Raw genomic sequence first — 26,701 nt, forward strand, 5'->3', positions numbered from 1 at the left:
TTGCTGAATACTCAGCAGTCCACCTGCTAAGCTAGTAAAGGCAAGATGGAGACTGTCTTGCGTGGTTCTTATGGTCTGAGCTACGTGTGAAATTGCTCTGCACATTTTAGTAAAAGTGCTCCACAAAGACCAAGTATTACAATTATTATTGTCATTATTATTATTACTATTACCAGTCATTTTGGCCTTTAGCACATGCGATTCATTTGCACATCTCCCATATATATTTCCTATTTCAATATGATCAGAAGCTACCTCATTGGCATCATCGACTCTTCAGAGCTCCCGGCCCCTTCGTCTCTTACACAATGTCCTCTGAACATCAGGTGCTGGAGGAGGAGCTGATAATTTTCTAGAGGTTAATTCTATTAGGAGTGGGTCCCCTTCCTCCAAACCTAGAGTTCCTTTCCTTCCTCCATCTATATTCCCACTTGCAAGAAAAAACACTTTTCTCTTTTCTGCAAGAAGCTCTTTTTCCATGTAGACCCAGCCTTAGTGAAGAAAGAAAATACTAATAATTGACTTCTAAGAGAAAACAAAAGCAAATGCTGAAACTTGTTGAGATTGAAGACTGAGAGCCCAGTTTGGATGTATCAAGTTTAACTTTAGTTAAATTCACCACCTGCAACTGCCAGCACTGCCAAGGCCCTATCTCAACTGCTAATCTAGTGCTGATTTGTTCAGCCCGCGGTGACTTACATATTTCTTACCTTGATTGTTTAATTAAATTCAGGTATGGTTCAGAGGACAGCAAGAGCCCCGTGTCGTTAAAATAATGAGAGTTTTTGAAGTTTTAACTCTAGCAGTCTATTAAAAATACAATTATGATTTAACTGAAAGCTTTATGAAGTGTAGGTGCAATTTTCAAGGCACTGAAAAAGTCAATCATTACCTATAATGATAAAGGGATCAGTAATAGGATATAAACCTTCATTGTCAGGTCATCAGTTCACACACAGCCAAAGTCCCCAGGGCCTCCACGGGATTCCATTATAGGCAGGCACACGCACGTATACACACACAGGCAGGCACACACAAACACATACATATAGATGCTTTGAACAGGGCAGGGTGACATGAGGGAGCTCTGTCCATTTTCTAACAGGGGATGGAGAGGTTGGCTTTGCAAAAACCAAATCACAAGCACTGCCTTTCACAAGTTTTGTGATTTGCAAGTAAAATCAGAGTAAAGTAAAAAATAAAAAGATTACAATTCCTGGTTGTGTATTTTCTAGAAGAAATTTCAACTACAGATGCAGTATAGCAAGAAAACACTTGTATTACCACTGGCCCTCACATTAACCAGGGCAATTGCAGAATGTCTGTAAGTGGGCCCCATTAAGAAAAAAAATTAATGCTGAGAGCTTCTTGTCCAGCACCAGCGTACATCTGTGCCAAGGCCCCAGAACCTCCACTCACCCTGATGCTGTCTCATTTCAAAACCAACAATGCTGGGCATATGGGAAAGTAGGAAGCAAGTCAGCTCCTACCAGATCTGACCTTTTGTCATACCTGCACTCCCCAAGCTCTGGTACAACAATCAAAAAACATGTCTACAAATTATACAAGCCATATAAGAACACAACCTCAAGAGTAACATGTTAACAATTGGAGGGCTTGTTACTGTCCTCACCCATTTGGAGACCCCCAATAGGAGCTAATCATGGAATGAGATTAGCCCACAGGACCAAGTTCAAAACACAGGACAAAGGAGCAGAAATTGATACAACTGTCTGCAATCCTACACACATGTGTGAGCAGGAACATGAGGGAAGAACAGAGGGAGAAAACTGTAAACACGTGCATTGCAATGGTTTTAGAACGTGCATGGTGTGGCACTAAAATAAAAACAAAGTACCTACGTGATAGCATTTCCCACCTGTCAATCACATTCTCACTGGATATATGTACGTGAACTCCCCTTACAGGCTTGACATAATGAATCAGTATTTCTATGGCAATAATCCAGTAAGGAAAGGAGCCTGGCTTCCATTCTCCCATGGAGATGAACTTACTTGTGTCCAGACTCGTGGGCGATGGTGAAAGCCAGTCCAAGACCCGTATCTTCATTAATTGTACAGCTGCGATATTTACTACACATCCCACTTATGGGCGCAAATCCTACAGGGCATAAAGATCAAAGATATATGGCAGTGTCATTGTAAAATAAAGAAAGGGGATGTATTCTATCTGTATATTTACCCTCTGTCCTTTAGGGAAATTGGTTCTCATCTTCATTTGGTGAAATAGGAAATAGGAAACCCTTGGACAGTCGCATAAAGCACTCTCAATAATGTGGGGAAGGAGATTTATTCTCTCTGCGTGGAAAACCATTCTTGGCTCTATGAAATGCTCATATTACAGGTTATACTTGGCACAAAGTAGGAGAGGGGATTCACTGAAGATGGAGGAGAATTTCTGCCCTTTTCTATGAACATCTGTGTTCTCAAAAGCCCAAGTGAAAAAGCGTTGTAGAGAATGGGTGTGTCAGGAGGTCCCCAAGGCCACCCCGGTCTGAGGCTTCACCAGGAGGATCCACAGACTCAGCATTTGTTATACTCACTTAACAGGGATACAAAAAGATATTGAACAAAAGTAGAAAAAGGAACAAGTGCATGGGGAGAAGTCTGGAGAAAGCCGGGCAGGAGCTTCTAAGCGACCTCTCCCAGTGGAGCTCCACAGGATGTGCTTAATTCCCCCAGCAAGTGTCAACTGTCGTCTACCAGGAACATCCATCAGAGACTCAGAGTCCAGGGCTTTTACTAGTGGCTGATCACACAGGCACCCTCTGCCTGGCATGTACCCAAATCCCAGACTCCCAGAAGGAAAGCAGGTGTTCCACATAAATGACGGGATTTGCACAGACAGTTGAGGTACATCAGGTAGGCTGGTGGGAATGTTCCTGGAACCTCAGGTCTCGGAGGCCAGCCAAGAGCCAATCTCGCAAACAAGGCTTCCTAGGAACCAGCAGTCAGGACTAACCTCTACTAAACTGAGTCCTATGGGAATGTTTTTATAATAAAGATCCTTCTTCCCTAAGATTCTGGCAAGAAATGGAGAGTTAGAAAAAATGTCCAGGAGAGCCCTGGTCAAGCACATTGTGCTTTACATTGATTTTTTGGAAAAATATCTAAGATATCCCTAGCCCCATAAACATGTAAAATAATTGCTATGCTTGAGACATTTATAGAGAAATGGGAAAATGGAGATATAATATTGCTGTACTCTCTCTACAAATATTCATAAATGTATCATTCCTACCACATAATGAGACACTTGACCCCATTCTCTCAAATGAAAGAAGAAATGAAGGAAATCATTTCTTAAGTTAGAAGAGACAGAAACTCTTGAAACGGTGAGGGACTTTTCCTTGTGAAATAATCACTTTTGAGGAATGAATGCATACTTTTATGTTTGACCAAAGTTTAAATAGGGAAGTGAGTCTATTCTTTACAATTGTACTCAGCAGCACCTACCACTTATGGATTTGGAAGGAAGGCAAAAATATTCAATATCCTAGGCCACTGAAAGTGCCTAGCGCATATGTGTTCCTCAAAACTCTACTGGAGGGTCTTACCCAAAGTATCACAGGGCTCATTCTTCCAGGAACATATGTCCAGACCGGTCAGTAAGATGGCGTGGTCATGGCGAGTTCCATCTTTCCCCATCAATCCAGACTGCCACTGGCAGAAGCTACTTAAGGTGTGGTCCGCATGATGGCTTATCACAAGCCCTGGCTATGCAAAGGAGACCAAGACCCCCATGATAACAAAAAGAAAACATGTTATAATGCAATTGTTACTGGCATTGTCATCAGAGCAAACTATCATTAACTGGGATTTCAAATACATAGATGGATCTGAATGGCATATGAGCTATTATATCCATTTTATGTATTAAAATTCAAGGGATTGTGCATTATATAAAAGCTCTACAGATTCAGTGTAGACACTTAATGTGCATTTCTCTAGTTCTGTACAAAAATAGTTGGGATGTATTTAGCTGACGCTGAATGCATTTTCACTGACCCAAAAAAGACTACTTCTGTGTGTGTGTTTTTTGCACTCAAAATCTTTGTAAAACATTTTGCAAAAGTAGAGAAGGCAATAGAATCATTCATATGTAACTTTACACATATATAAAAACACACGTAGACAGTGTTGTTTCTTTCATAACCAAGTTGGGCAGGTGGGATTTCCAGTTTATAACTCTTTTAAAATTTATTATTACAGTGTTAAATTAAGTCACTTTCCCAGAGGCAACATGCTTATGAGAAGAAGCATGTCAACTGGCAAAGCTTTACTTCTAGAAAATAGACTGGAAATAGAAGGAAAATATATAGAAGACATTCAACCTTATTGATATAATCCAAGTTCTAATAGAGCGACAGTGAAATAACAGAGAAATGAGGAATTTGGGAGTGGCAGGCACATCCACCAGAGAAGGCTGCGATGAGATACCTGAACCTTGTTTATGGGGATGCTATATTAAAACCAGAGTGAAAACCTTGATTTCAGGACAACAATGTGTTTAAAGCTTTCATGCCTAGAGTGTTGTGTTGAAACTTTTGTCTCTCAGTCACTGAACACGTTTTCTTAAGTGTTTATTTTGTCTTTCCAGAGAGTCAAACACATCTAAGCTGAATGCTATACATCAACGCTGGGACATGCCTTACATTCCTCAGCCGGTGATTTCCAGGAAAACTGCATTGATTAAAGTTACCCAGGTGGATGATCAAACGAGAACCCTGCTGATCCTTTGCAGCTTGGATGAATTCCAAGGTGAAAATGATTTAATACAAGGAATAATTAACCTGTCACTTGAGAAGCCTGGCTAGTGCAGCATCCCATCCCCAGACACACATCACACAAAAGACAATGAAGTTGCATCTTCCTGACTATTGAGGCTAGAAGTAGCCGTGTCCATGCACACATCACCCTGCCAGAAAAAGAGCAGCACCCCAGAACATTAAAGTCTGAAGGCATCTTAGATCTTATGAATGATCTTAGATTTCACCTAAAAAATGATTTGTTTTACAATCAAGAAAACCACGGCTAACAGGAGACTCTGCTAAGACATCAGCAAGGTGGAATGGATGCAGAGTGCCGACGTGGGTCCAGGCTCCCTCTCCCATGCTGAATCAGTGATCAGCTAGGGGCAAAATAGGAGGGAGAGGCTTTCATGGCGAAGACGCCCCTCATTACTTATGCCACGAAATGTTCACATATATCCACCTTGTGAACTGAACTGTACATCTATGCATTTACGCAGCGGCTCTGGAATGGAGGCAAAGGAGATTCTTTGACCCAGTGCTATCAAGACCCAGCATAATTTGGCCTTTTGTACACAGTGAGAGACACATACTCCATGTTCCAGAATCTCTATGAAAATAAAATCCTAAGAGTGAAGGTGGTGAGCTTCAGTGCGATCAATCTTGGGAGTCGGGAGGTAAGAGAGTAGAGCAGGGCAATGTCTCACAGTACGATTTAACTTCTAGGCTACCGGACATTTTTAGTCTTCTAGCAAAAGACAAAAATGGTTCAATTCCACTCGGCATCCTAAAAGCTCACAGGCGTAGCTGGGGACACATTTTGCACTCTGCATTCCAGTATGTTTCCCACCTATATATTTAATGCAGCTCTTCTATTCCATTTTCTCATAAGCCAATTAAAAGAGGATTCCTAACTAACCCTGCACAAAAATACACAAAAAAATCAAATAATCATTAAAGGAATCAACAAGCCACTCATCGCATTAGACATGAAATATTAAAGCCTTTTTGTCTCCACGGGAAAGAGAAGAATCCACTGGACAATTATATTAAGGGAAGCAAAGCATTAATTTGCATTTATTTTTCTGGGGAAAAAAAAGGCTGCTGGTTTCAAATATAGAATACCTGTTCTTCTTCCAGAAGAATCAGACCCACAATTGCAATGTTGATATTTCCTCCTATTGTTCCGTCTTTGAATAGAGCAGACACCTGAAAAAGACAGGCAGTCATGTCAGTCCCCATACGTGGTACTGTTCACTCCCAACCCTTAGTCAGCCTAGAGTCTGCAGCTGAAGACCAGTCCTCGTGTTCTTTAGTGACACTGCCAGACAGGCAGGCATAGAAATATCTAACGACTCATTGTTGAATCCTTACGGTTGGTGCCTGAGAGTATAAACTACAGTTTGGGGAGGTAAGTTCCGCCTCTCATCAAACACCAATGAAAGGATTACAAGGCCTCGAGTTACTGAGTGTCCTCACTAGAACAGAAGAAGGATTTGTTTACTCTTAGTGATGACTACATAGGTGAGTACCCCCCCAAGCTCTCCTGGCAAGGATTCCAGAAGCATAAGAAAATTCTCAGGGAAAGACCAAGAGGACACAAGAAGGAAAAATGTAGAAAGAAGATGATCAAAGAAAGAGGCAAATCTCATGATGACGATCGTAGATGCGGAAATGAATGACTCGAGGCCATTTTGGGTGAAGAGCAAGGAGAGTTAAGCAGTGGGGGAGGCAAGAGGGTACGGATTTGGCACTCAGATGCAGAATACTGGAAAAGCTCTACAGAACAGAGGCAACACTTCCACAAATCAGAGAGTCCTGCGCCGTGTTTGTCCTCGCCTCCCTGCACGTGCAGGGTAGGGGGTCTCCGTCATTGTCTCACTCAGTTCCCTAGGAGATCATAAACCATGTGGTTCAGTCTACCAAAAATGATGCTAGCAATAATAACCATGGGGCATCATAGGAAAATAAAACATATTTAGGGGTATTCTGTTTACTGAGGTAGAACATAAAACATATTTTTAAAATACTGTCATCACAACTATTTTTTGTAATCTTCAGTGAGCCACGATTTTGTCTTCCACGATCTAGATTTCCCTTAGGTGAAATAGGGCTTGGTGTACCATTCTTAGTTCATATCATTCTTCCATAATTACTACAGTGCCAATCAGAAACAAAGACACATTTTATCTGAGGTGATATTCTAAAGGTTGTATTTTCTGTTTTAGTAGATAAAATAATGTGTATTCAATATTTGAACATTAATATCCCTAAAAAGATGAGTATTTCTACATAGCCATCTAAAATCACTCACATAATGCTGATAAGCATTTACTGCACCCCAGTGTCTCAGCATTCTCTTACAGATTTCTGGTAAATGAAGACATTAGTACTCTCAAAACACATTACCAGCTCACAGAGAGGGTCAAATTGTTCTCTCTCCTTTTTTTGTTCTCTGAAGTTCTGAAAATGGCTCTTTTCATTGGAGCATAGTAAAAGTGAAGGAGCTATCACAGACAAAATATTCCTTATGTACAAGACATAAATCCACAAGTAAAAAGTAGGCTAGAAAATACACACATACACCATCAGGTGTAACCAAACACGTGGCCTCAACAAGAAGGACGTTCCTACCATGTTGAGTATCGTCAGAACGTAGGTGGTGATGTTTTCATGGCCGTGGTTTTGCATCATCTTTTGGTCGACCACCACCAGCGTCTCCACGTTGAGTTCTTCATTCCTATGGGGCTTTAGAAGAGAGCGCTTGTGCCGTAAGCAAGACTTATACTCGTCAGGCAAGATGAAAAGGTCTTCCTTGGGAGGCTTCGGCATGTCTACAAGGGGCATTCGGAGAGCAAATGAAAGCAAAAGCCATCAGACAAAACTCAGAACACAAAACCACTGGAACTTATTATATAGAAATTGGATTTTAAAAAATGAATGTTCATGATAAGAATCATATAACCCTTAAAATTCTGTGAAGCAAAACTCGTGTTAAAGTGGAATATTGAATTTAAATAAAATTCGTACAGTCTAGATGTCATGGAAATCATTGCTCTATTTACTTTTGTATAATTTTTATTTTTTGGTGAGGAAGACTGTTCCTGAGCTAACATCTGTTGCCAATCTTCCTATTTTTGCTTGAGGAAGATTGTCCCTGAGTTAACGTCGGTGCCCATCTTCCTCTTTTTCGTATGTAGGATGCTGCCACAGCATGGCTTGATGAGCGGTGTGTAGGTCCGTGCCTGGGATCCAAACCCACAAATCCTGGGCTGTCAAAGCAGAGCACGTCAACTTAACCACTACACCACCAGGCTGGCCCCTACCTTTGTATAATTTTGTCCTGATTTAAAGCAAAATAGAGGTCCCTGGCTCTGAAGTGCTAGGTCTGGAAGCACAATGTGCAGACTATAAGAAGCACAGGGATTTGCTGAACATGGCTCCACAGAGACTTATCTACAAAGCAATGGAACTAACAGTTACAAAAAAAGAGTGTTGTCTTGGGTTAATGAAGATTTTTAATACTTGACAGTTTTTACAGCCGATTCCCATGTCTGGACACATAACTGGTTTGTCTCTATTTGTTTCAAATGGCTTATAAACTGTTCAAGACAGATCCACTTCACTGCAGAGCTGAATTTCCCAGAAAGCACCATAAATATCTACCTAACTTCATTAGAAGACAAAACATACTTCATCCTCCTGGAGTAATCCACTTAAAAATGGCTTTGTATTTATAATCAGAAAGGTAACACTATGTTAATAATGATTAGGTTTAGTGTATGCCTCAGAAAGTGTGGTTAGAATTGTTTCATGTGAAAGTAGCCTTCAAAATACCCACATATTTAGCATCCAAAAATAATGCCAACTCTATTCATGGAGCACGCTGCTAGAAGATGCTACTTTGTTTGACTGGTACCCTCATCCAACGCATTATATCTCTGTTTTCTAAAATACTTCCAAACCTAACTGAACCTTTTGGAGGATAATAATGACAGCTGCTAACATTCGGTAAGCACTCATCATGCGCCATTAACAACTGATGCAATTTACATAGATGTGAACTCCCCTATAAGGGTTGTCTACGTGTAACTCATTCAGTCTCCACACCAGCGCCAGGTAGTGATGAGGCCACTAAGGTACAGGGAACGAATATAACTTGCTCAGGTTCCCTTCCCAGAAAAGATTGGCAACAGGTTTCAGATCTGGCAGCGTGGTCCCAAGGCCCTTGGTCTTAATTTCCACTGATGGGAAAATGTATGCAGGATGAAAGTGGACACAGCATGTATGCAGGATGAAAGTGGACACAACAGCTTCACGTGTTCTGCAGTACAGGGTATAGGGGCAGAAGCACCAGGGTGGTGACCTTACTGGCCAGGGCTCTGACAAGCCCCTCAGAGCAAATATCTTTGCTAAATATGGTACTTGCAGCATTCTCCCCAAGACTGGTGAGTCCCAGCTAAAAAAGTTTCAGCCCCGCCTTCAGTCAGCAGCAGACTGACTCAGGGGCCTGAGGTTCAGCATAACCATTGATTTTAAGCAAGTCAATCCGTCTTTGTTTGCCTTTTTCCACAAATAGATGTGCACACCTATTTCCACGGATAGATTTGTGTTTAGACACAAATAGATGTCTAAACGCACCAAAAAATCTCTGTTTTTCTGAACCAGCGACCTAACAGGGAAGCATTCTCATAAGTGTGAAGCCCACTGAGCCAGAAGACCAGGATTCCTCCAGGGACGTCCAGTGCTTCATGGACAAAACGGAAATATCCATGTACAGATAACAGAGGTCCTGAGAACTAAATGCCTCAGCCTGGAATCCATGTACATCAGTTCTGCCAGTCACAGGGCCTCTCCCGCTCAGGCGCCCAGGAGGACAAAACTGCCCTGTGCCCAGCCAGGAGGGGACAGAACTATGTGGCAAAACAAACAGCACTGTATTGATCACTAATATCTTCCACTGGCAAGAGACTTTCTGTTGCGTTTTCCTTTTCTAGTTTTATTATGAAAACAATGGCTATTTTTTTCCATTTTCCAAATACAAAACTTATTATACAGTTTATCCGTCTTTTTCAAATAGCTGCCTTCCACCAAGCGACTTCTGCTGTTGGGATTCCGAAATGCCTCTCAAGGCAACATAGCCCCACACACGAGCCCACACACACACACACACACATGCCTACACACACGAACACATGCACACACAGCCACACCAAACAGAATAATTTACTGCCCTGCATGCACAGCTGTGCCTTTGCTGTTACTGCCTGAATGGCTCCTATCACCTACAGATAAGAGTGAAAGGGGCTCATTCGTTTCAGAATGGTCAGCATTGCTGGATTTTCTCTGGGCCCATTTCTACATTTGCCTCAGACCCTGGCGTGGCCTGTCAAAGAGGTGAAGATGGCTCTACCCACCTTTCCTGCCCAGATCCAGGGGCTCAGTCAACTTTTCATCCCTGCTACATGGAATTTGTCCTGCACTGACCACACCCACACCATGAGCCCTGCCAACATGAATCCTGCTTCTGACTTTGTCGATCAACGCCTTAGCCCCGGATCTCGGTCCCAACTCTGCCTGCCCCTGTCCCCTGCGCCCTTTTCCTCTGCCTCTCCCAGACAATGGAGCCCCAAGCAGCTGGTGCTAAGTGTGCCCAGTTCTAATTCCCATTCAGCCTGTCCTTCCTGACTTTGGCAGACTCCTGGCCACCTCTCTCTGTTCTCAACTTCGTTCTTCCTGCTGTCTCCCATGAGACCCAGCCCATTGAAGTAGCCAATTTGGGTTTGAGTTTTTCAAGTCCATTTGAATGTAGCATAAGACTTTTATTTCTAGGACGATATAAGTTCAGAGCACACACAGGTGCTGCCACTTTAAATGGTACTTATTCTTTTGTTGTAGGTGCCAAGTGATAATGGGTCATTCACTCTATTCCACCATATTTACAGAGAACCTGCAACATGCTCACCTCTATTTTAGGGCGCTGGGTACAGCAGCCAAGGAAATCACACAGCAGAGAAAGACGGGGCTGGGAGAAGATGGGCTTCCCCGAGGCTCACTGGGGGAAGTTTTAACGAAGTGCTGCTTGAGGGGAAAGCTGAAGGAACTGAGGAAAGTTCCAGAAAACACTGGACTCCTCATCCTGAATTTGTGAGATGCTCATACATAAAACGTAAATAACGCATCACCTCCTAATGTTCATAACAAAAAGAAAGACTTCGATAAAAGCTTGGTGATAAATTGTGGGTAAATGGTGTCATGCAGATCTGTCCTTTTGATCCGGTGGAGTAAAGCATATAAACATGCATAGAGATAAATTACCTCAGCGGGGAAACTCTGTGTGCTTTAATAAACCTAAACCTCAAACATATAGAATTACTGAGTAGACGTGCCAGGGTTCTTCTGAAGACGGCCCACGGGTTCCACATTTGGGAGCAGTGTGTCATCTAATCTGCCCAGGGAACAGCGCTTTAAAAAAACACCTAGCATTATCTATCCAACTACCACGGAGAGAGATCTTATGCTGAACTTCCAGATAACGGCTCTCTTTGGACTCATCACTTAAGTTTAGCAGTGACAGTGGAAAAATTTCATCTCACGGGCAGACATACTTGGAAGAAAATTAAAAATGTTGCATTGACTTACATAAATTGTTAAATACGTAAGAGGAATCGCCCTTACATACATTTCTTGCGTCTTCCACAGAAATGTTGCTTTTGTGGGAGCCTGAGGTTAAAGCTGCCGTGCGGGGAGTGGTTTTGGTGGGAGAAGATGTGGCGCTTTTCCAGCTCCCGCTGCCTCTCGACCACCAGCACCTGCGGCGGCGCCCGCACCCGCGGCCCCGCGGATCTCTTGTACAGGATGTGGGACGGAGGCCTGCGCCCGGTCGGGCCCGCCGGGCTCCCTGCTCCGTGCGATGGAAGCGGCTTTAAGAAGTAATCCGCTTCTTGGGTTCTTATCATGCCTGACTGCAAAAACAGAGAAAGACAGAAACCGGCATTACTTTTCATTGCTTGTTTACAAAGATGCTGTTCCCTCCTGTGAGGGCCTATGTTGAAAGGGTTCACACTCTGGGCTGAGAATTAGCAACAGGAAATTTTTCTGAGCTCTTCCCAGGTGCGTGCTTTCAGAAAGACTTCGGTGCAAATGTTCCATGACTTGACTCCAGGAACAGAGAGCTCAGGACATACCAACATCAGTTAATTCAAACCAAATAATGAGGAGAAAATACACATACACAAACTTAGATATTAATATTGGGGCTGTCCCAAATAAAGAGATTAGATTACAATTCTAATATAGTAGTTTGCAAAACTCTGTTCAAACCTGAATATGACGTGACACTTTCTATAAAAGTGTAACTTGACAAAGTCAATCCAGAAGAAAGTGTAAAAGAATTTCTTAGGGAATCAGGAAGGTCTTTCTAAGCAAAATATGAAGGAAATAGGAAAGAACTGATTTTATAAAAACACTAAGCATGTCCATACAGCATAACAGGCAATGAAAGCATAAACAACACTAAAAATATCTCAAAGGAGGGCCAGCCCCAGTGGCCTAGTGGTTAAGTTCAGCACACTTTGCTTCAGCAGCTGGGGTTCGGTTCCTGGGCGTGGACCTATACTGTTCTGTTAGCAGCCAAGCTGTGCTGGCAGCCCACATACCAAGAAAAAAAAATAGAGGAAGGTTGGTGCAGATGTTAGCTCAGGGCAAATCTTCCTCAACAACAAACAAACAAATCTCAAAGGAGACAAAATTGAGACACTATCTTCTACACTTTAAGTGATATATTTTTAAAACTTGTTAATTGTCAGGGAACAAGCAGGCCTGTGAGACTCCGGGAAAGTATAAACTGGGCCAGACCAAGGAGGCAGCCACCACAGCCCTCCCCCATGTCTATCAACATTGAATGGACAAATCCTTTCTAGGAATTAAACCTTCTGGAATTCTTACCAAATATTTCTTGTAGGCACTTCTCCAATGCTGATAAATATGTATGAATGTATATTGAAGCACTGCTTATAATAACATAAAAGTACAGACAAAACAAAAAATAACAATTTAAAAGTTTACCAATTAATTCAGGGTAATTTTTTTAAAGTAATTTATATATTTGGAGCATATATAACCATTAGAAAAGGTTAGATAAATATGTACTGATGATAACCATAAATTAACGTTTTTTTGAGTTCCTGAGACTGCGGCCAGCATTTTCTGTATAATAACTGTTTATCCCTCCCAGCAGCTCGGTGAGGTGGCGGTCATTATTATCCTCCTCCTGTGCATGAGGAATTAGAGAGGGAAGATGATTAAATAACATTTTCAAGGTCACTTGGCTTGGAAACATAGTATAGGGATTTGAACAAAATCAGAATAAGTTAAAAACCTGTAAATTTAAGGTTTATACTAGAGGGTTTCCAAAAGGCGTTAAATTTTTAAAAAGTGTATAATAAAGTACACAGTGAGATCCCAAACGTGTTCATTTTTAAAAGTGCACATCTACACTTAAAGAATTTTCCTGGAAGGACTGATGAGAAAGTATTAATGGTGATTATCCTCAGGGAGAGAAAGTCAAGTGGGAGAGATGCAGAAAGAAAATTCCACACCCATATTTATATCTTTCTGTGTTACTCAAATTTTTAAAATCTGTGTCCATCCTTACTTAAAAAAGTGTCAATAGCATTGCTAGATCATAGAATTACAGATTAATTTTTTAAATCCTTATAAGTTTTTTAAATACTTTTATAATTTTAGAATAGAGTTAATTACTCCTACAGATCTAAATATTATTTAGAAGTCTCCAATCCTGAACTACAGTATTTAATTGAGCTGATGTCTTTTCAAAGTTATTTTGACAACTTCGAACCCTGAGTTAGACACTTCCTAGGTACTCGAAGACACCGATGCATGGGTGCCTGTTCTAAGTATGCATCGATTTAGGAGCCCAAGTCTGATTCTCATTTGGGAGGCCCTTAGTGAGGATCAAATCTTCTGCGGTGGGCTGAGCTGTTCTGCGCAAGTCTGAATATCTGTATGTGACAGGCATGGGGAAGCGTGTCTTAGATCTTGGGAAAGGCCCAAAGACAACTCTGGGGGACAGCAGGGTTGGGGGTGGGAGATATTCCAGAAAGGGGAGACCAAGCTTATCGTACATTCAGACCAAGCACTGGACACGGTGTTCCTGCTGGCGGAAGGGGAAGGTGAAGGTGGAGAACTTTCGGTGAGGCCATCAGCACCATGGGGGGGCCTCCTGGGGCCCGCAGGCCACCTGGCAGTGGAAAGGCGGAATCCCTGGAATTTATGCCCGGGGACACAGCGGAGGAGGCGGCTCTCAGGCAGCGCTCTACACGAACGACTTGGAATCTGTTTGGCCTTCTAGAAGTCTACCCATAAACCCAGCTGGGTTTCATCCTTTTTGCATTTAAACTAACCCAGGCGTAGTATGAGCAATTATCCACGTGTTTGCCCTTGTGTACTAACACTACCCAAAGAGGTTTTCAACGCTATTGAAGGTAACTAGTTTAAGTATTAAACTAAAGGAAAAAAAAAGAAAAGGAAAACGCACTTTTTGCTTGAAAAAAATCTTTTCTGATATGCAAACAATTTCTTGCTTTCAAATCACCCTTTAGAAGACCATCAGTGCCTATAGGTTCCCTGGAGCAGACGCTATTCAGTAACTCCGCAAGCCTGAGTGGATCACAGAGAATGGATGGATGAGTCAGACCCCCAACATCTGTCATCCAATTCTAACATCACTTTGTGACTGTGGATGATTTACTAAGCCTCTCTGAGCTGTTTTGTCCTCTAGGAAGTGGATATGAGGATAGCTCTCTGAGTTTGTAAGACTTAATAATATATTTTAAACACATCACCTATAGTAAACATAGAAAAAAGGTTGCTGAATTAATGAAAGAACATGTTAAATATCATACTTCATCCCAATGGTCTCCAATTCTCTTCTGATAATTCAGGGGGTTCTGGGGGATTTTTCACTGCAGTTTGAGATTTCTCCGAAGCCCGAGTGTGGCACACCCCAACGCCGCAATCACCCCAAACACACCTTTATTCTGGCCTGCCGTCTTAGTTGTTACACTCTTTCTGCTTCCTCTCCTAAAACCCTTGTGTTCTACGACAGCTGTTCCAGACTCAAAACATCTCCTTCTTCACGTGGGGGTCCCAGGCTACATTCCGGGTGGCCAAGGCCGAGAGGACCAGATCCTCAGGCAAGAGAGACCTGTCACAGCTGGAGGAGTTCTGAATTTTCATGAACTAGGTAGTCAAGCATTACGCTTTATACTGCATTTATAATTCAGCCGGAGTTATAACAGTCTACAGTTAAATAATCCCCAATTTCATTAACTACATAGAACATAATAACTGATATTTTGATATACCTTGATAATCAATAGATAATGAAAAGTATAAAAAAACTTCCTCCATTGTCTTGTTGCATTATTAGTTTGAAAGCTTATTTAAACAATTAGGTAAACCATAGAAGATTAACGCTTTCTTCTTATCAAAGTTTTTCTTGACTGAATCAAGAATATTTATTTGGAAACTCATAAAATGTCTGGTCTACACCTGCCCCCAGTAACCACTGGGATGTCAGCTGGGTGAATCATTAACCTGGCTTCAGAAAAGGCCAGTGTCCCCCAGGCTTTGCAGAGGAGCTCTCGGGGGGCCTGCATCTCTCACGGCCAGTTCTGTAAATCATTTTACACCAAGAACTCATCTAGCACTCGTATTGCATTTGTAAGGAAGGAAAGAATGTGTACCCTGCTGGTGCTGAGAATATGCTGTTTCTGAGCAATGTAACTAAAGAAAATGTTGAATCTTGAAAGTACGTTTCCTATATTATATTTGTTGTTAATCACAATTAAAGTTGGTAGATTTCTATTAATGTATATCTACTTATAAAAGCTGCCCATAAAAGTTGCATGAATCAAAAATAAAATGGGAATGAAGAAGAAATGGATAAATGCCCAACCACTGAGCCTGGTGCTCCTGCAGTGTAAGAGATCCCCACTGAACTAGTTCCCAGCTTGTCTCCAGTGGCACCATGAGCCCTTTGCAAGACAGCTAGCTATCAACCAACAAGTGGAAGCATGACCAGACTCTCTAGGAGAAACAGGCATTTTAACTCACTATTAATTTCAGTTTTACCCTCCTCCTTTGTCTTTTCTCCAAAAGTATGATTTTTTTGAGAATATTTTACTCATCCAAGTCTTTTTAGTGACGTCTCAGGAACAGAAGACAATTCCAACCCTATAGAACTTTTATAGAAGCCAAACTCTGCTTTTTATTTCCTTATAACCTCAGGATAGAACACGAACCTGGCCCAAGGCCAGTCCATCACTTGCCACGTGCCCAGGACCACAGTAAGTCTTGTCGCATTATTATTTGTGATACTTTGAAAATACAAATTTAGCCACAATCTTCTAAGAAGCTAAACAAACCAGAAGACTCTCTCTTTCTCCAGGGATTTTGCATCTGATTCTTTTTACTTCTGTCCCTACTGCACTTGGCATGGGCCTGGCTTTCCTAAACCCTTTTGTCTTCAAGGACAATGGGGCTGATGTGCTGGTCACAGGAATCACTCATCATCCCAAACCAAGGTGAGTCCAGGAAATCCCCTTGCCTGCACAAACATTCCACTTTCTTCAAAAATAATTTTATTAGTAATAAAGAAAAGGATGCATAGGCCTACCATCCGAGTTACTCTTTTTGTTCATACTTTACAATTCATTCAGAATACAGAAGGCATGGAAAAGAAAAAAGGGAAAGGAAAAAGAGAGCTATTTATTGGGTCACCTCAAAACCCAACAACAGAGCATCAAATGATGCGACACAAAAACTGACAGAGCTACAAGGAGGAACAGATGAGTCCACCATCACGATTGGAAACTTCAACACTCCTCTCTCAGCAATCGATGAGCAGGCAGAAAATGAATAAGGACATCACTGAACTCAACAGCACCATCCATCAACTGCATATAATTGACATCTATAGACTACTTCATCCAACAACAGCAGAAGAGCTATTTTTCTTAAGCTCACATGGAACATTCACCATCATAGACCACCTTCTGGGCAATTGAATATAACTTAACAAATTAAAAGAAATAGAATTCATGCAATTTCTACTCTCAGACCACAATTGACTTAAACTAAAAATCAACAACAAAAAAATAATTGGAAAATCCCCAAATATGTGGAGACTAAATAACACACTTCTAAATAACACATGGGTCAAAAAAGAAATCCCAAGAGAAACTTAAAAATAATTTGATCTAAATTAAAATGATAACACAACTTGTGAAAATTTGTGGAATGCAACGAAAGCAGTGCTTAAAGGGAAATTCATAGTATTAAATGTATATAGTAGAAAAGAAGAAAGATCTAAAATCAATAATCTAAGTTTCCATCTTAGGAAACTAGAAAAAGATCAAATTAAATCCAAAGTAAGCAGAAGAAAAGAAATAATAAGAATTAGAGCAGAAATCAATGAAATTGAAAATGGGAAATCAATAGAGAAAATCAAAGAAACTGAAAGCTGCCTCTTTAAAAGATGGTGAGATGCACGCATGCTGCACTTAGAGAAATTTGAAGTCTTGGATGCTTTCCTTATTAAAAAAATAAAGAAAATCAATGAACTACGCATTAACCCAAAGAGTTTTAAAAAAATTCAACAACCACCTAGAAAACAGAAAGGGCTTGTTAAAAAAAATAAATTCAGAATAGATAATTCAGTAAATAGTAAAACAATGTAATTATTAAACTGAAAACATCTAGCAAATCCAAGATTCAGTTTTTAAACCAAAGTGAGCACACTTCATGAAAATGCAATGAGTATGAAAAAAGTCAAAAACATCAATAATATAATGGGATATGGCAGATATTTATAGTGGGAGCTCTAACTTCTCTTGGAGAGGAAACATCATTGCATTATGCATTCTTACTTTACATTAGTTAATTTTTTTTATTCTATTTTTGGGGGCTTTTCAATTTTCTGACGTCTTTCAGGCCAACCCATCATAAGGATTTATGTCTCTGTTAGAGGAAACCTATATTTGTGCAGTCCAATATGGTGGCCACTACATTTTAATTAAAATTGAATAAAATTGAAAATTCTGTCCTCCAGTTTCTTGATAGCTACATAGGGGTAATCAAATTCAAGTTTAAATAAATTAAAATCAAATAAAGTTAAAAATTTAGTCTTTCAATTCCTCAATAGCTTCGTGTGACAAGTGGCTAACATATTGGACAACACAGATATTTCCATCGTGGCACAGAGTTTTCCAGACAGCGCTACTTTAGAACTGATAATAAACAAATCTCTGGGAGCTTACTTCTCAAGATTATTTTGCAAGACACCTGAGAGGTTGCTATATTTCTCTATAATAAATAGTACATATCACACAGCTAGGAACAATCTAATAAATCACATCCATTAGCATCTTCATAAAATTGTGCCAGCTAAAATATTCAGAACACGTTGTCCTAGATTGATTGCTTAGTAAGATTGCTTTTGGTTGACACAAAAATATCTGAGAGAAGAACAACCGCAAATTAAATTCTCGGATCCTACATCTATCTGCACATTCCCACGACATGAGGAGACATATTTAAATAGTCATTTAGTGAAGGCAATGAATATACAGTTGCTACCTAATATAATCAAAATATCACGGATGAAACATTTTAATAGACTCCTTCACAGAGTTGTGTAATGTTTAGATATGAATTTAATTCCACAGTGGAAGAAATTTACAGTGCTTCTCATGCAAGGAGTGTGTAGTATGTTTGTTCATTCATTCACTCTTCTTTAATTCAATGAATATTCATTAATTTCCTTTTACAGGCCAGGCACTCTTCTTGCCAATCCAGATACAACAATGAATAAAGTGGACAAATATAGCTGCCCTCGTGGAGCTTAAATTCCATCACGGGGTTTGGGTTTGGGGACAGATAATAAACAACAGACAATAAAATGAAAATCGCAAGAAGGTAAAAGGCAATGTGTCAGTTCTTCTCAATTTGATCTATAGATTCAATGCAATCGCAATCAAAATTCCAGCAAATTATTTTGTGGACATTGACAAACTCATTCTAAAGTTGATATGGAGAGGTAAACGACCCAGAATAGCCAACTCAATATTGAAAGAGAAGAATGAAGTCTTAGGATTGGCACTGCTTGACTTTAAGACTTACTATAAAGATACAGTAATCAAGACAGAGTGGCGCTGGAGGAAAACTAGACAAATAAATCAATGGAAGAGAATAGAGAGCCTAGAAATAGACTCACTTAAATACAGTTAACTGATCTTTGACGAAAGAACAAAGGCAACTCAATCGAGAACGGACGGTCTTTTTAAGAAGTGGTGCTGGATCAATTGCACATCCACATGCAAAAAGACGAACCTAGACACAGACCTTACACTCTTCACAAAAATCAACTGAAAATGGATCACAGACCTAAATGTAAAATGCAAAACTAGAAAACTCCTAGAAGATAACATAGGAGAAAATCTAGATGGCTTGGGTTTGGAAATGACTTTTTAGATACAACACCAAAAGTATGATCCATGAGAGAAAGAATTGATAAACTCAACTTCACTAAAATTTAAAATTTCTGCTCTGCAAAAGACACCATCAAGAGAATGAAAATATAAGCCACAGATTGGAAGAAAATATTTGCAAAAGACACATCAGCTAAACGACTGTTATCCAAAACATATAAAGAACTCTGAAAACTCAATGATATGAAAACACGCCATTGAAAAGTAGGCCAAAGATCTTAAAAGACTCCTCTCCAAAGATGATATACAGATGGCAAATAAGCATATGAAAAGATGCTCCACATCAAATGTCATCAGGGAAATGCAAATTAAAACAACAATGAGATACCACTACAAACCTATGAGAACAGCCAAACTGACAACAACAAACACTGGGGAAGATGCGGAGAACAGGAACCCTCATTCGCTGCTGATGGCGATCCAAAATGGCGCAGCCAGTTCGGAAAACAGTTTGGCAGTTTCTTAGAAACTAAACATACTCTTACCAAGCAATCTAGCAACTGGGCTCCTTGGTGCTTACCCAAAGGAACTGAAAGCTTTACATCCACATAAAAACCTGCACCCTGATGTTTACAGCGGCTTTATTCATAATTTCTAAAACCGGGAAGCAGCTAATATGTCCTTCAGCAGGTGAATGGACAAATAAACTGTGGTGCATCCAGACAATGGAAAATTGTTAGGTGCTAAAAAGAAATGAACTATCAAGCCATGAAAAGACATGGAGGAACCTTAAATGCATATTGCTAAGTGAGAGAAGCCAATCTGAAAAGGCCACATCCAGTAAGATTCCACCTATGTGACATTCTGGAAAAGACAAAACTATGGAGGCAGTTAAAAGACCAGTGAATGACAAGGGGTAGCAGGGAGGGAGGGATGAACAGGCAGATCACAGAGGATTTTTAGGGCAGTGAATAAACTCTATATGATACTATAAGGGTGGATACATGTCATTATTCATTTGTCCAAACTCAGAATGTACAGCACCAAGAGTGAACCCTAATGTAAACTATGGACTTTGGGTGATAATGACGTGTCAATATAGGTTCATCAGTTGTAACAAATATACTACTCTGGTGGGGGAGTTGATAATTGGGGGGGGTTGTGCATGTGTGGGGATGGGGCATATGTGGGAAATCTCTCTTCCTTCCACTCTATTTTGTTATGAAATTAAAACTGTTCTAAAAAATAAAACCTACTTAAAAAAGATAGAAACATTTTAGGATTGGGGGTGCAGGAAAGGGGGTTTCAATTCTGCATAGGGTAGCCAGGTAGGCCTCACTGAGAAGGTGGCATTTCTGTAAGGTCTTAAATGAGATGAGGAGTTGGCAGTGAGGACACCAGAAGGAAGAGGCCCAGGTAGGGGGAAGAGCCAGTGCAATGGCCCTGTGGCCCCACGTGGCAGCAGCTGATGTTTATGTTCTTTGCAAAATATCCACATGTGATAGATTCACCAACTGATAATAATAATAATAACAACAATGATGACAGCAATTAAGCAGGGTGCTGTTCAAACTGGACTATTCTCTTGGAACTTCTCTTCCAGCCCATCAGATAGAGGGACACTTGAAGCTTAGAGGGATCCCCGTGGTCTACCTTCACCATCTCCGCCACAGGGATACACTTACTGCTGCTTCCACTTCTGGCCTCCTTCTGATGTTTTTCTGTACTTTTTTGCAGGAAAAAAAAGCATAAACCAGATCACTCTCTACTTACTACCTTGCAGTCGCGTCCTCTGACTTAAGAACACGATCTGTCACTTCCATGGTCAGGCTCCAGGAGCCTCGTCCTCTGGCCTCTGTTGGTTTCGTCCCAGCCTCTGCTCCTGCCTGCCTCTCCAGGCGCTCACGGTGCTCTCGCCACACCAGCCACCACTCCTGCTCCAGGGACACCCAGGCTCCCTTTGGCCTCAGAGCCTTCGCCCCACTCGTCCTGCTTCCTGGCCCACTCCTTCCAGACCTCTGTGGGCTGGATCTTTCTCCTCTTTCAGTCTGGAGTGACAGAGTGAGGTATGGGAACTTCTTGTCTTCATGGGGCTCTTAATGGCAGAGCAGATAGCAGACCTGGCCTTGTGGCACAGGCAAGTAGCAGCTCCTGAGGCCAAAGATGGTGTTTGAGTCTTGACTCTGCCTCTCTTCAGAGGGTGAGCTTATGTGTGTGTCTGTTCTGAGACCTAGTTCCTGTCTTCGCAAACAGAGGATAAAACTACAGCCATTTTCCAGGGTGACTGTGCAGAGTAAATATACACACTTCAAAGATGGCAGAAAAAAATATTTGAGTGATGTCATCCAAGACCCCCGTACATATTTTTAAAAACAAAGGCAGCACGTGGGAAGCTACAGGAGAGAGGAGACAAGGTGTGTGGGGACTCTGTGCAGGCTGGGAAGGAAGATCAACAGGCCCAGGCCAGTGTGGGAGAGTGACAGCAGAGCCTGACCATCATCGCCAGGTCGTGGCTGTGGAGAAGTTGGCCACAGCCGCAAGGCGGGCCAGGAGGATGCGGGCGGGCACACGTGTTTCTCATTAGAGGCCATGGGTCCCCAGGGTCTACAAGCCATTGCTGAAGTCATCCATGCTTTTTTCACACACTCAAGCCATCCCAGTGTGCAATCCGATGGCACCCTTCCCTCAAGTGGCAGGCTGCCGGCTTGAGGCGAATTCTGTTATGAGCTCAACAAGTTGACACTTAGCTCATGAATCAGCTGTATTCTCTCTTTAATTCTGCCACTGGAGAGATCGCTCTTCCCCTCTGGTTCTGGTGGTGATATGTAGTCTCACAACAGTACTCTTTAAGCTCCAGGTTCCAAGATGGCCACATCACATTTCTCTTAACCATATTAATATTGATGACATTCATTTATTGATCACTTACCATGCCCTTGCCTCTGTCCAAGGGACTGGATATCATATCATTATCAATAATCCTCAGAACAGATTTGCAAGGTAGGGATTCGCAGTTACAGTTTTGCAGATAAAGCAATTGAGGCTCAAAAAATCCAAACGTCGTCAGTCAGCTGATGAATGGATAAACAAAATGTAGTGTATCCTTACGATGGAATACCATTCAGCTGCGAAAAGGAAAGTAGTAGTGGTGATGACCTGGATGAATCCAAAAACATTGCGCCGAGTGAAAGAAGCCAGAGCAGCAGACCCTGTCTGATAAGATTTCATTTCTAGGAAATGTCCAGAAAAGACAAAGCTACAGAGGCAGGAAGATCAGTGGCTGCTGGGCTGGGGCTGGGAACCAGGAGTGACTGCAAGTAGACACCAGGGCTCTTTCTGGGGTGATAGGAATGATCCAAAGCTGGAGTGCAGAGATGGCCACACAACTCTGAACACTTACTAAAATATCACTGAATGGTGCACTCAATGCAGTAAGATTTGGTTATGTGAATTATACCTCAGTAAAGCATTTAGCAAATAAAACAAAACTCAGGCTCCAGGAGTGTGACCTGAACAAGGGCAGGCAGCCAGGACGCAGGGCCAGGACTGCTGGGCTCCTACCCGCCATTCCTTCCACACCTTGGTGCTTCCGAGGCGCACAGGGGGGTGAAGTCATTTGGAGACTTCCAGCCTAACAACCAACCTAACAAACAGCACAGCACAGACTCCAAGGCCCATGGAAGGGTCAGATTTCTCACAAAAGAACACAGAGGCAAGTAATGGAGCCGAGAGCCCGCCGGCAGCCCAGGAGTGCGGCATGTGCTGGAGCGTGCTTCCCCTCGACACGCGTGGAATATTGAAGGAAGAACCTGTCCAGTTTCATTTTCACCAGCACCAACACTAAAGGTGATTAAGATTTGAAATCAGTTGTTCACCCGTCTCCTTCCCACCGCCCCTGAACTGGGGAAGCCACAAGGGAAGGACCATGGTCTTTCACCTCTGGGTTCCCAGCTGTGGACACACCATAGGAACTTAATGGATTTTCCCTGAAGGAGGCACCTGAGAGTACTGTTTAAGGAGTCTGCACCCTCTGCATACCCAGCCATTATTCTCAAAACTTTCTGTCCATGAGAATCATCTGAGAAGCCCACTGAAATCCTCCCCACAAAGTGTTCTGAGACAGCAGATCTGGGAGGGTGGGGCTGCGACAACAAGCGTGTTTAATAAGATTCTCAGATGTGATACCAAGACACACCCGCTGCATGTGTTATGAAGGCCAAGGCCTGTACACCTTGTGCTTATCTGTCATCTTTCACTTTCCAGCCCTGTGCTCAGGAGGGACACGACCCCTGTGGGGTAATGTGGTTTTGCTGGATGTCTACTGTACATTGAATGGCTTGCTAGCACACAATTTGACTTTGGGTGAAGTTTGTCATAACTAAGTTTCTTTATTTTTAAGTAAGTTGACATTAGACACCAATATTTCTGATGGTAAATTGATACATATGAAAAGCAATACCACGTATAACAACACTCCAGTTAGTTCACTAGAGTAGACTGAAAATATGGCCTCATAATGACTTCTGTAACATAGGGCCTAGGGACGGGCATTTGTACCCACATTGTGATTTGACATGACTTCTGTTACACATGTATCATCCCAGGCAGTTCCTCTAAACATCCATTACTACAGATCGCTAATTTGATCATTCACAAATTCCAGCCGCAGTTACATATATGACTGCATATACTCTCATACACATGAGAATCCCGAGGGGATGATAAAATGTCTAACCAATCCTACTTCCAGGCTCTTAGCTCAAATTGTATAATCGTTACACAATGTGGCAATGCACACTCAAAATGGTCTGTTTTAGAACACCTTCTTAATAAGCTGTTATCAAGAACCTACTGGGCAAATACCACCTTTTTCTTCTGTAGAAATAAAACATTGATAACCCTATTGCAAAATCAGTCTGGGAGAATCTAGGGGTCTTCCAACAGAATCATCAAAGAAGACAGATCACCACTAGAAAACTTGGGCAGACCTATCACCTCCAGAGGAACGAAAAATGAACAAATAAAACAGAACGACAACAAATAATGAAAAGAAACCAGGCAGAGGTTGGTTCCTGACTATGATCATGGCTTGTTTCTCTACACCATCACGTGGCAGTCCGTTGTTCCCTTTGCCAGGCAGTGACAAAGGGTTTCACTCTCACAATGGTTCAGAGAGAACCAAAGCTTGGGGTTGGCTTTGTCCTCCTATCCTAAGCCATGAAAACAGCCTAGGAATGCAGACTGAGCATGCAGCCCTAAGAGTGGCAAACGGCTCTTCTAAATCATGAAGTACATTGCTCCACATTAACTAGATGTTACTGTTAACATAGCCTCCTCTATGACTTATAATTTCAATTCTCTCAACCAGCAAATGTCTCAAAAGATAGATGAGGGTCACCTATATTCTCTCTCCCGTCATAGTCTGTGCTCAATATTTGTTGACTTTGACTCTGACCTTGCGGAATTCAGGAGCTTCTGTAAGAACTCAGCAGAAGGGTATCATGGCTCAGTCTGATCTTCACATACTTGGGAATTTTTATATATTTTTAGAACAGGTTTCTCTCACAAGAGTCTCTCAAATAGATTATTTCCAACTTACTACTTAGGACAAAGAAACTTAATTTTAGGTAATGAAGGGTGGGGAATATACAACTGCCTTAAATGCTGTATTATCCTGTGACCCCGAATCCGTAGATGCATTTACCCCAGGCATTTTCCCCAAAATTCATACACATAAAACAATGACTGCTGAAGACTGAGTTATGGCTCCAAAATAACCCACTTTCCTATAGGTTATTACAACACGCTGAAGCCCTTGGACACAGTCCCCATGGGAACATTCAAAACCCACATGTCAAGCTCTGCAGAAGTGTAAGATATTGCTCAAATGTTATGATTAAAGATTATGATTAAAATATAGGTAAGAGTTTGGAACACAGTAAATGATCAACAGACAAGAACTCCACTTCTCTAGTCAGATCACGGACGTGGTGTTTACAGGGTGACTCTTGGGCCAGTGAAGTTATTCATGCTCAAGTTACCTCTTCACCCCCGCCCCCCCAAAAACAATCTAGCAGATTGAAAAGTTTCTGAGAGTTTTTTTAAAATCAGCATATATGAACATGTATGTGTGTATTTCATTGGCAAGGATGATTCCTGAAAAGTTATATGTTTTCATCACAAAAAAAAATTTAAAAAGAGAATGTGCTGGGCCCAGTTCTCTCTGTTACTTCCAGGTGAGACATCCGTCTCTCTTGGTCAGCCAAAGACGGCTGCGATCACAAGGCTCCCTGAAGCTGACTTTCTGCCAGTTCTCTATGTGCATTTTCGGTTCTGCCACATGAAAAGGAAATAATGCTGCTATAAACACTGCTGTCATGGCCACAAGAAAAACACAGTGCTCGATAGCTGTGAATTGGGCTCAGTTACTGGGACCAGCCACTATTTGTGGTTGGAAATTTCTGTAGCCTCCTTTGATTAGTTTTGGATTAAAAAAATGCTTTAAACATATACTCTCTGTCTCTCTCTTTCTGGTCTTTCCTCCATAAACCATATAATCATGTGAACTGATAACTGTTAGAGCTATAAACAACACAAAAACTCCACAAAATTTTCTGGAGGAATCATGGCTTCCAGAGCGAGGTTGTGCAGAATTGCACGTTGTCTCCCATGCAGACATCAGAGTGATTAAAAGCACAAGTTTTGTACATCTAAGTTCTTCTTGAGCTGACAAGATCCAGTGTTGCCCAACCAGTCAATTGGGCTCCAAGGACATGGAGGGAGAATATGCCTGGGAGGAGACGTGAGCGCTGGGTGGAAGGCTCATCATTTGTTCTGAGATCCAATAAACACAGCTTGGAATGTAGGCTCTGTCCTTTGTTAGATGGCAGCTTTTGGCAGGCCACATAATCTTTCTGATCCTCACATTCCTCTCATTTAAGATGGGAACAGAAACTTCTCTTGTATTAATGTAATGGAATACAGTAGTAATGTGTACAGTGAATCTGCTTGCAAAAAGGCCTGGCATGGCATACAGTAAGTGCACATTGTAATATCGATATTCTTCCCTACGTATAATGGGTGCATTTTCATATTTCATTTGAAAACATTCAAATTGCATCACTGACACCTACTTTAACGTACATGCTCCTATGCTAAAGAATCAGAATTCACCATGTGTTTGTTTCATAACAACCAAACACGGAACATAGATTGCAAGTAGGCCTTTTCAAAATGATGACACACTGGTACTCTGGTACGTTGATCATTAGAAAAACTTTAGGTTCATATTTTTTCCCCAAAGCTCTGGTTTAGGAGTTGGAGAAAAGCGATAGGTTGGTTGAAAGAGGAAGCAAGTAAGATAAACAACTTTTGCGTGAAACCACCAGAGTCCCCCCATTGTCTGGTTACAAGGAAC

The 26,701-nt window shown here is 41.5% G+C and overlaps 1 protein-coding gene across 3 annotated transcripts in view; it reads right to left on the reverse strand.

Moving 5' to 3' along the window:
- Window positions 1-26,701, reverse strand: part of ADAMTS16 (ADAM metallopeptidase with thrombospondin type 1 motif 16) — a 156,080-nt gene that overhangs the window by 105,772 nt on the left and 23,607 nt on the right. For all 3 annotated transcript variants that reach the window (XM_044779502.2, XM_014828468.3, XM_044779500.2), the window contains exons 4-8: window positions 11,454-11,736; window positions 7,406-7,605; window positions 5,897-5,980; window positions 3,578-3,737; window positions 2,016-2,121 (exon numbers count right to left, since the gene is read on the reverse strand). In XM_044779502.2, the coding sequence (XP_044635437.1) occupies window positions 2,016-2,121; window positions 3,578-3,737; window positions 5,897-5,980; window positions 7,406-7,605; window positions 11,454-11,736 (833 nt within the window). The remainder of the gene's footprint in view (window positions 1-2,015; window positions 2,122-3,577; window positions 3,738-5,896; window positions 5,981-7,405; window positions 7,606-11,453; window positions 11,737-26,701) is intronic.

The sequence above is a fragment of the Equus asinus genome, chromosome 10, assembly GCF_041296235.1.
Source record: "Equus asinus isolate D_3611 breed Donkey chromosome 10, EquAss-T2T_v2, whole genome shotgun sequence".
Taxonomy (NCBI): domain Eukaryota; kingdom Metazoa; phylum Chordata; class Mammalia; order Perissodactyla; family Equidae; genus Equus; species Equus asinus.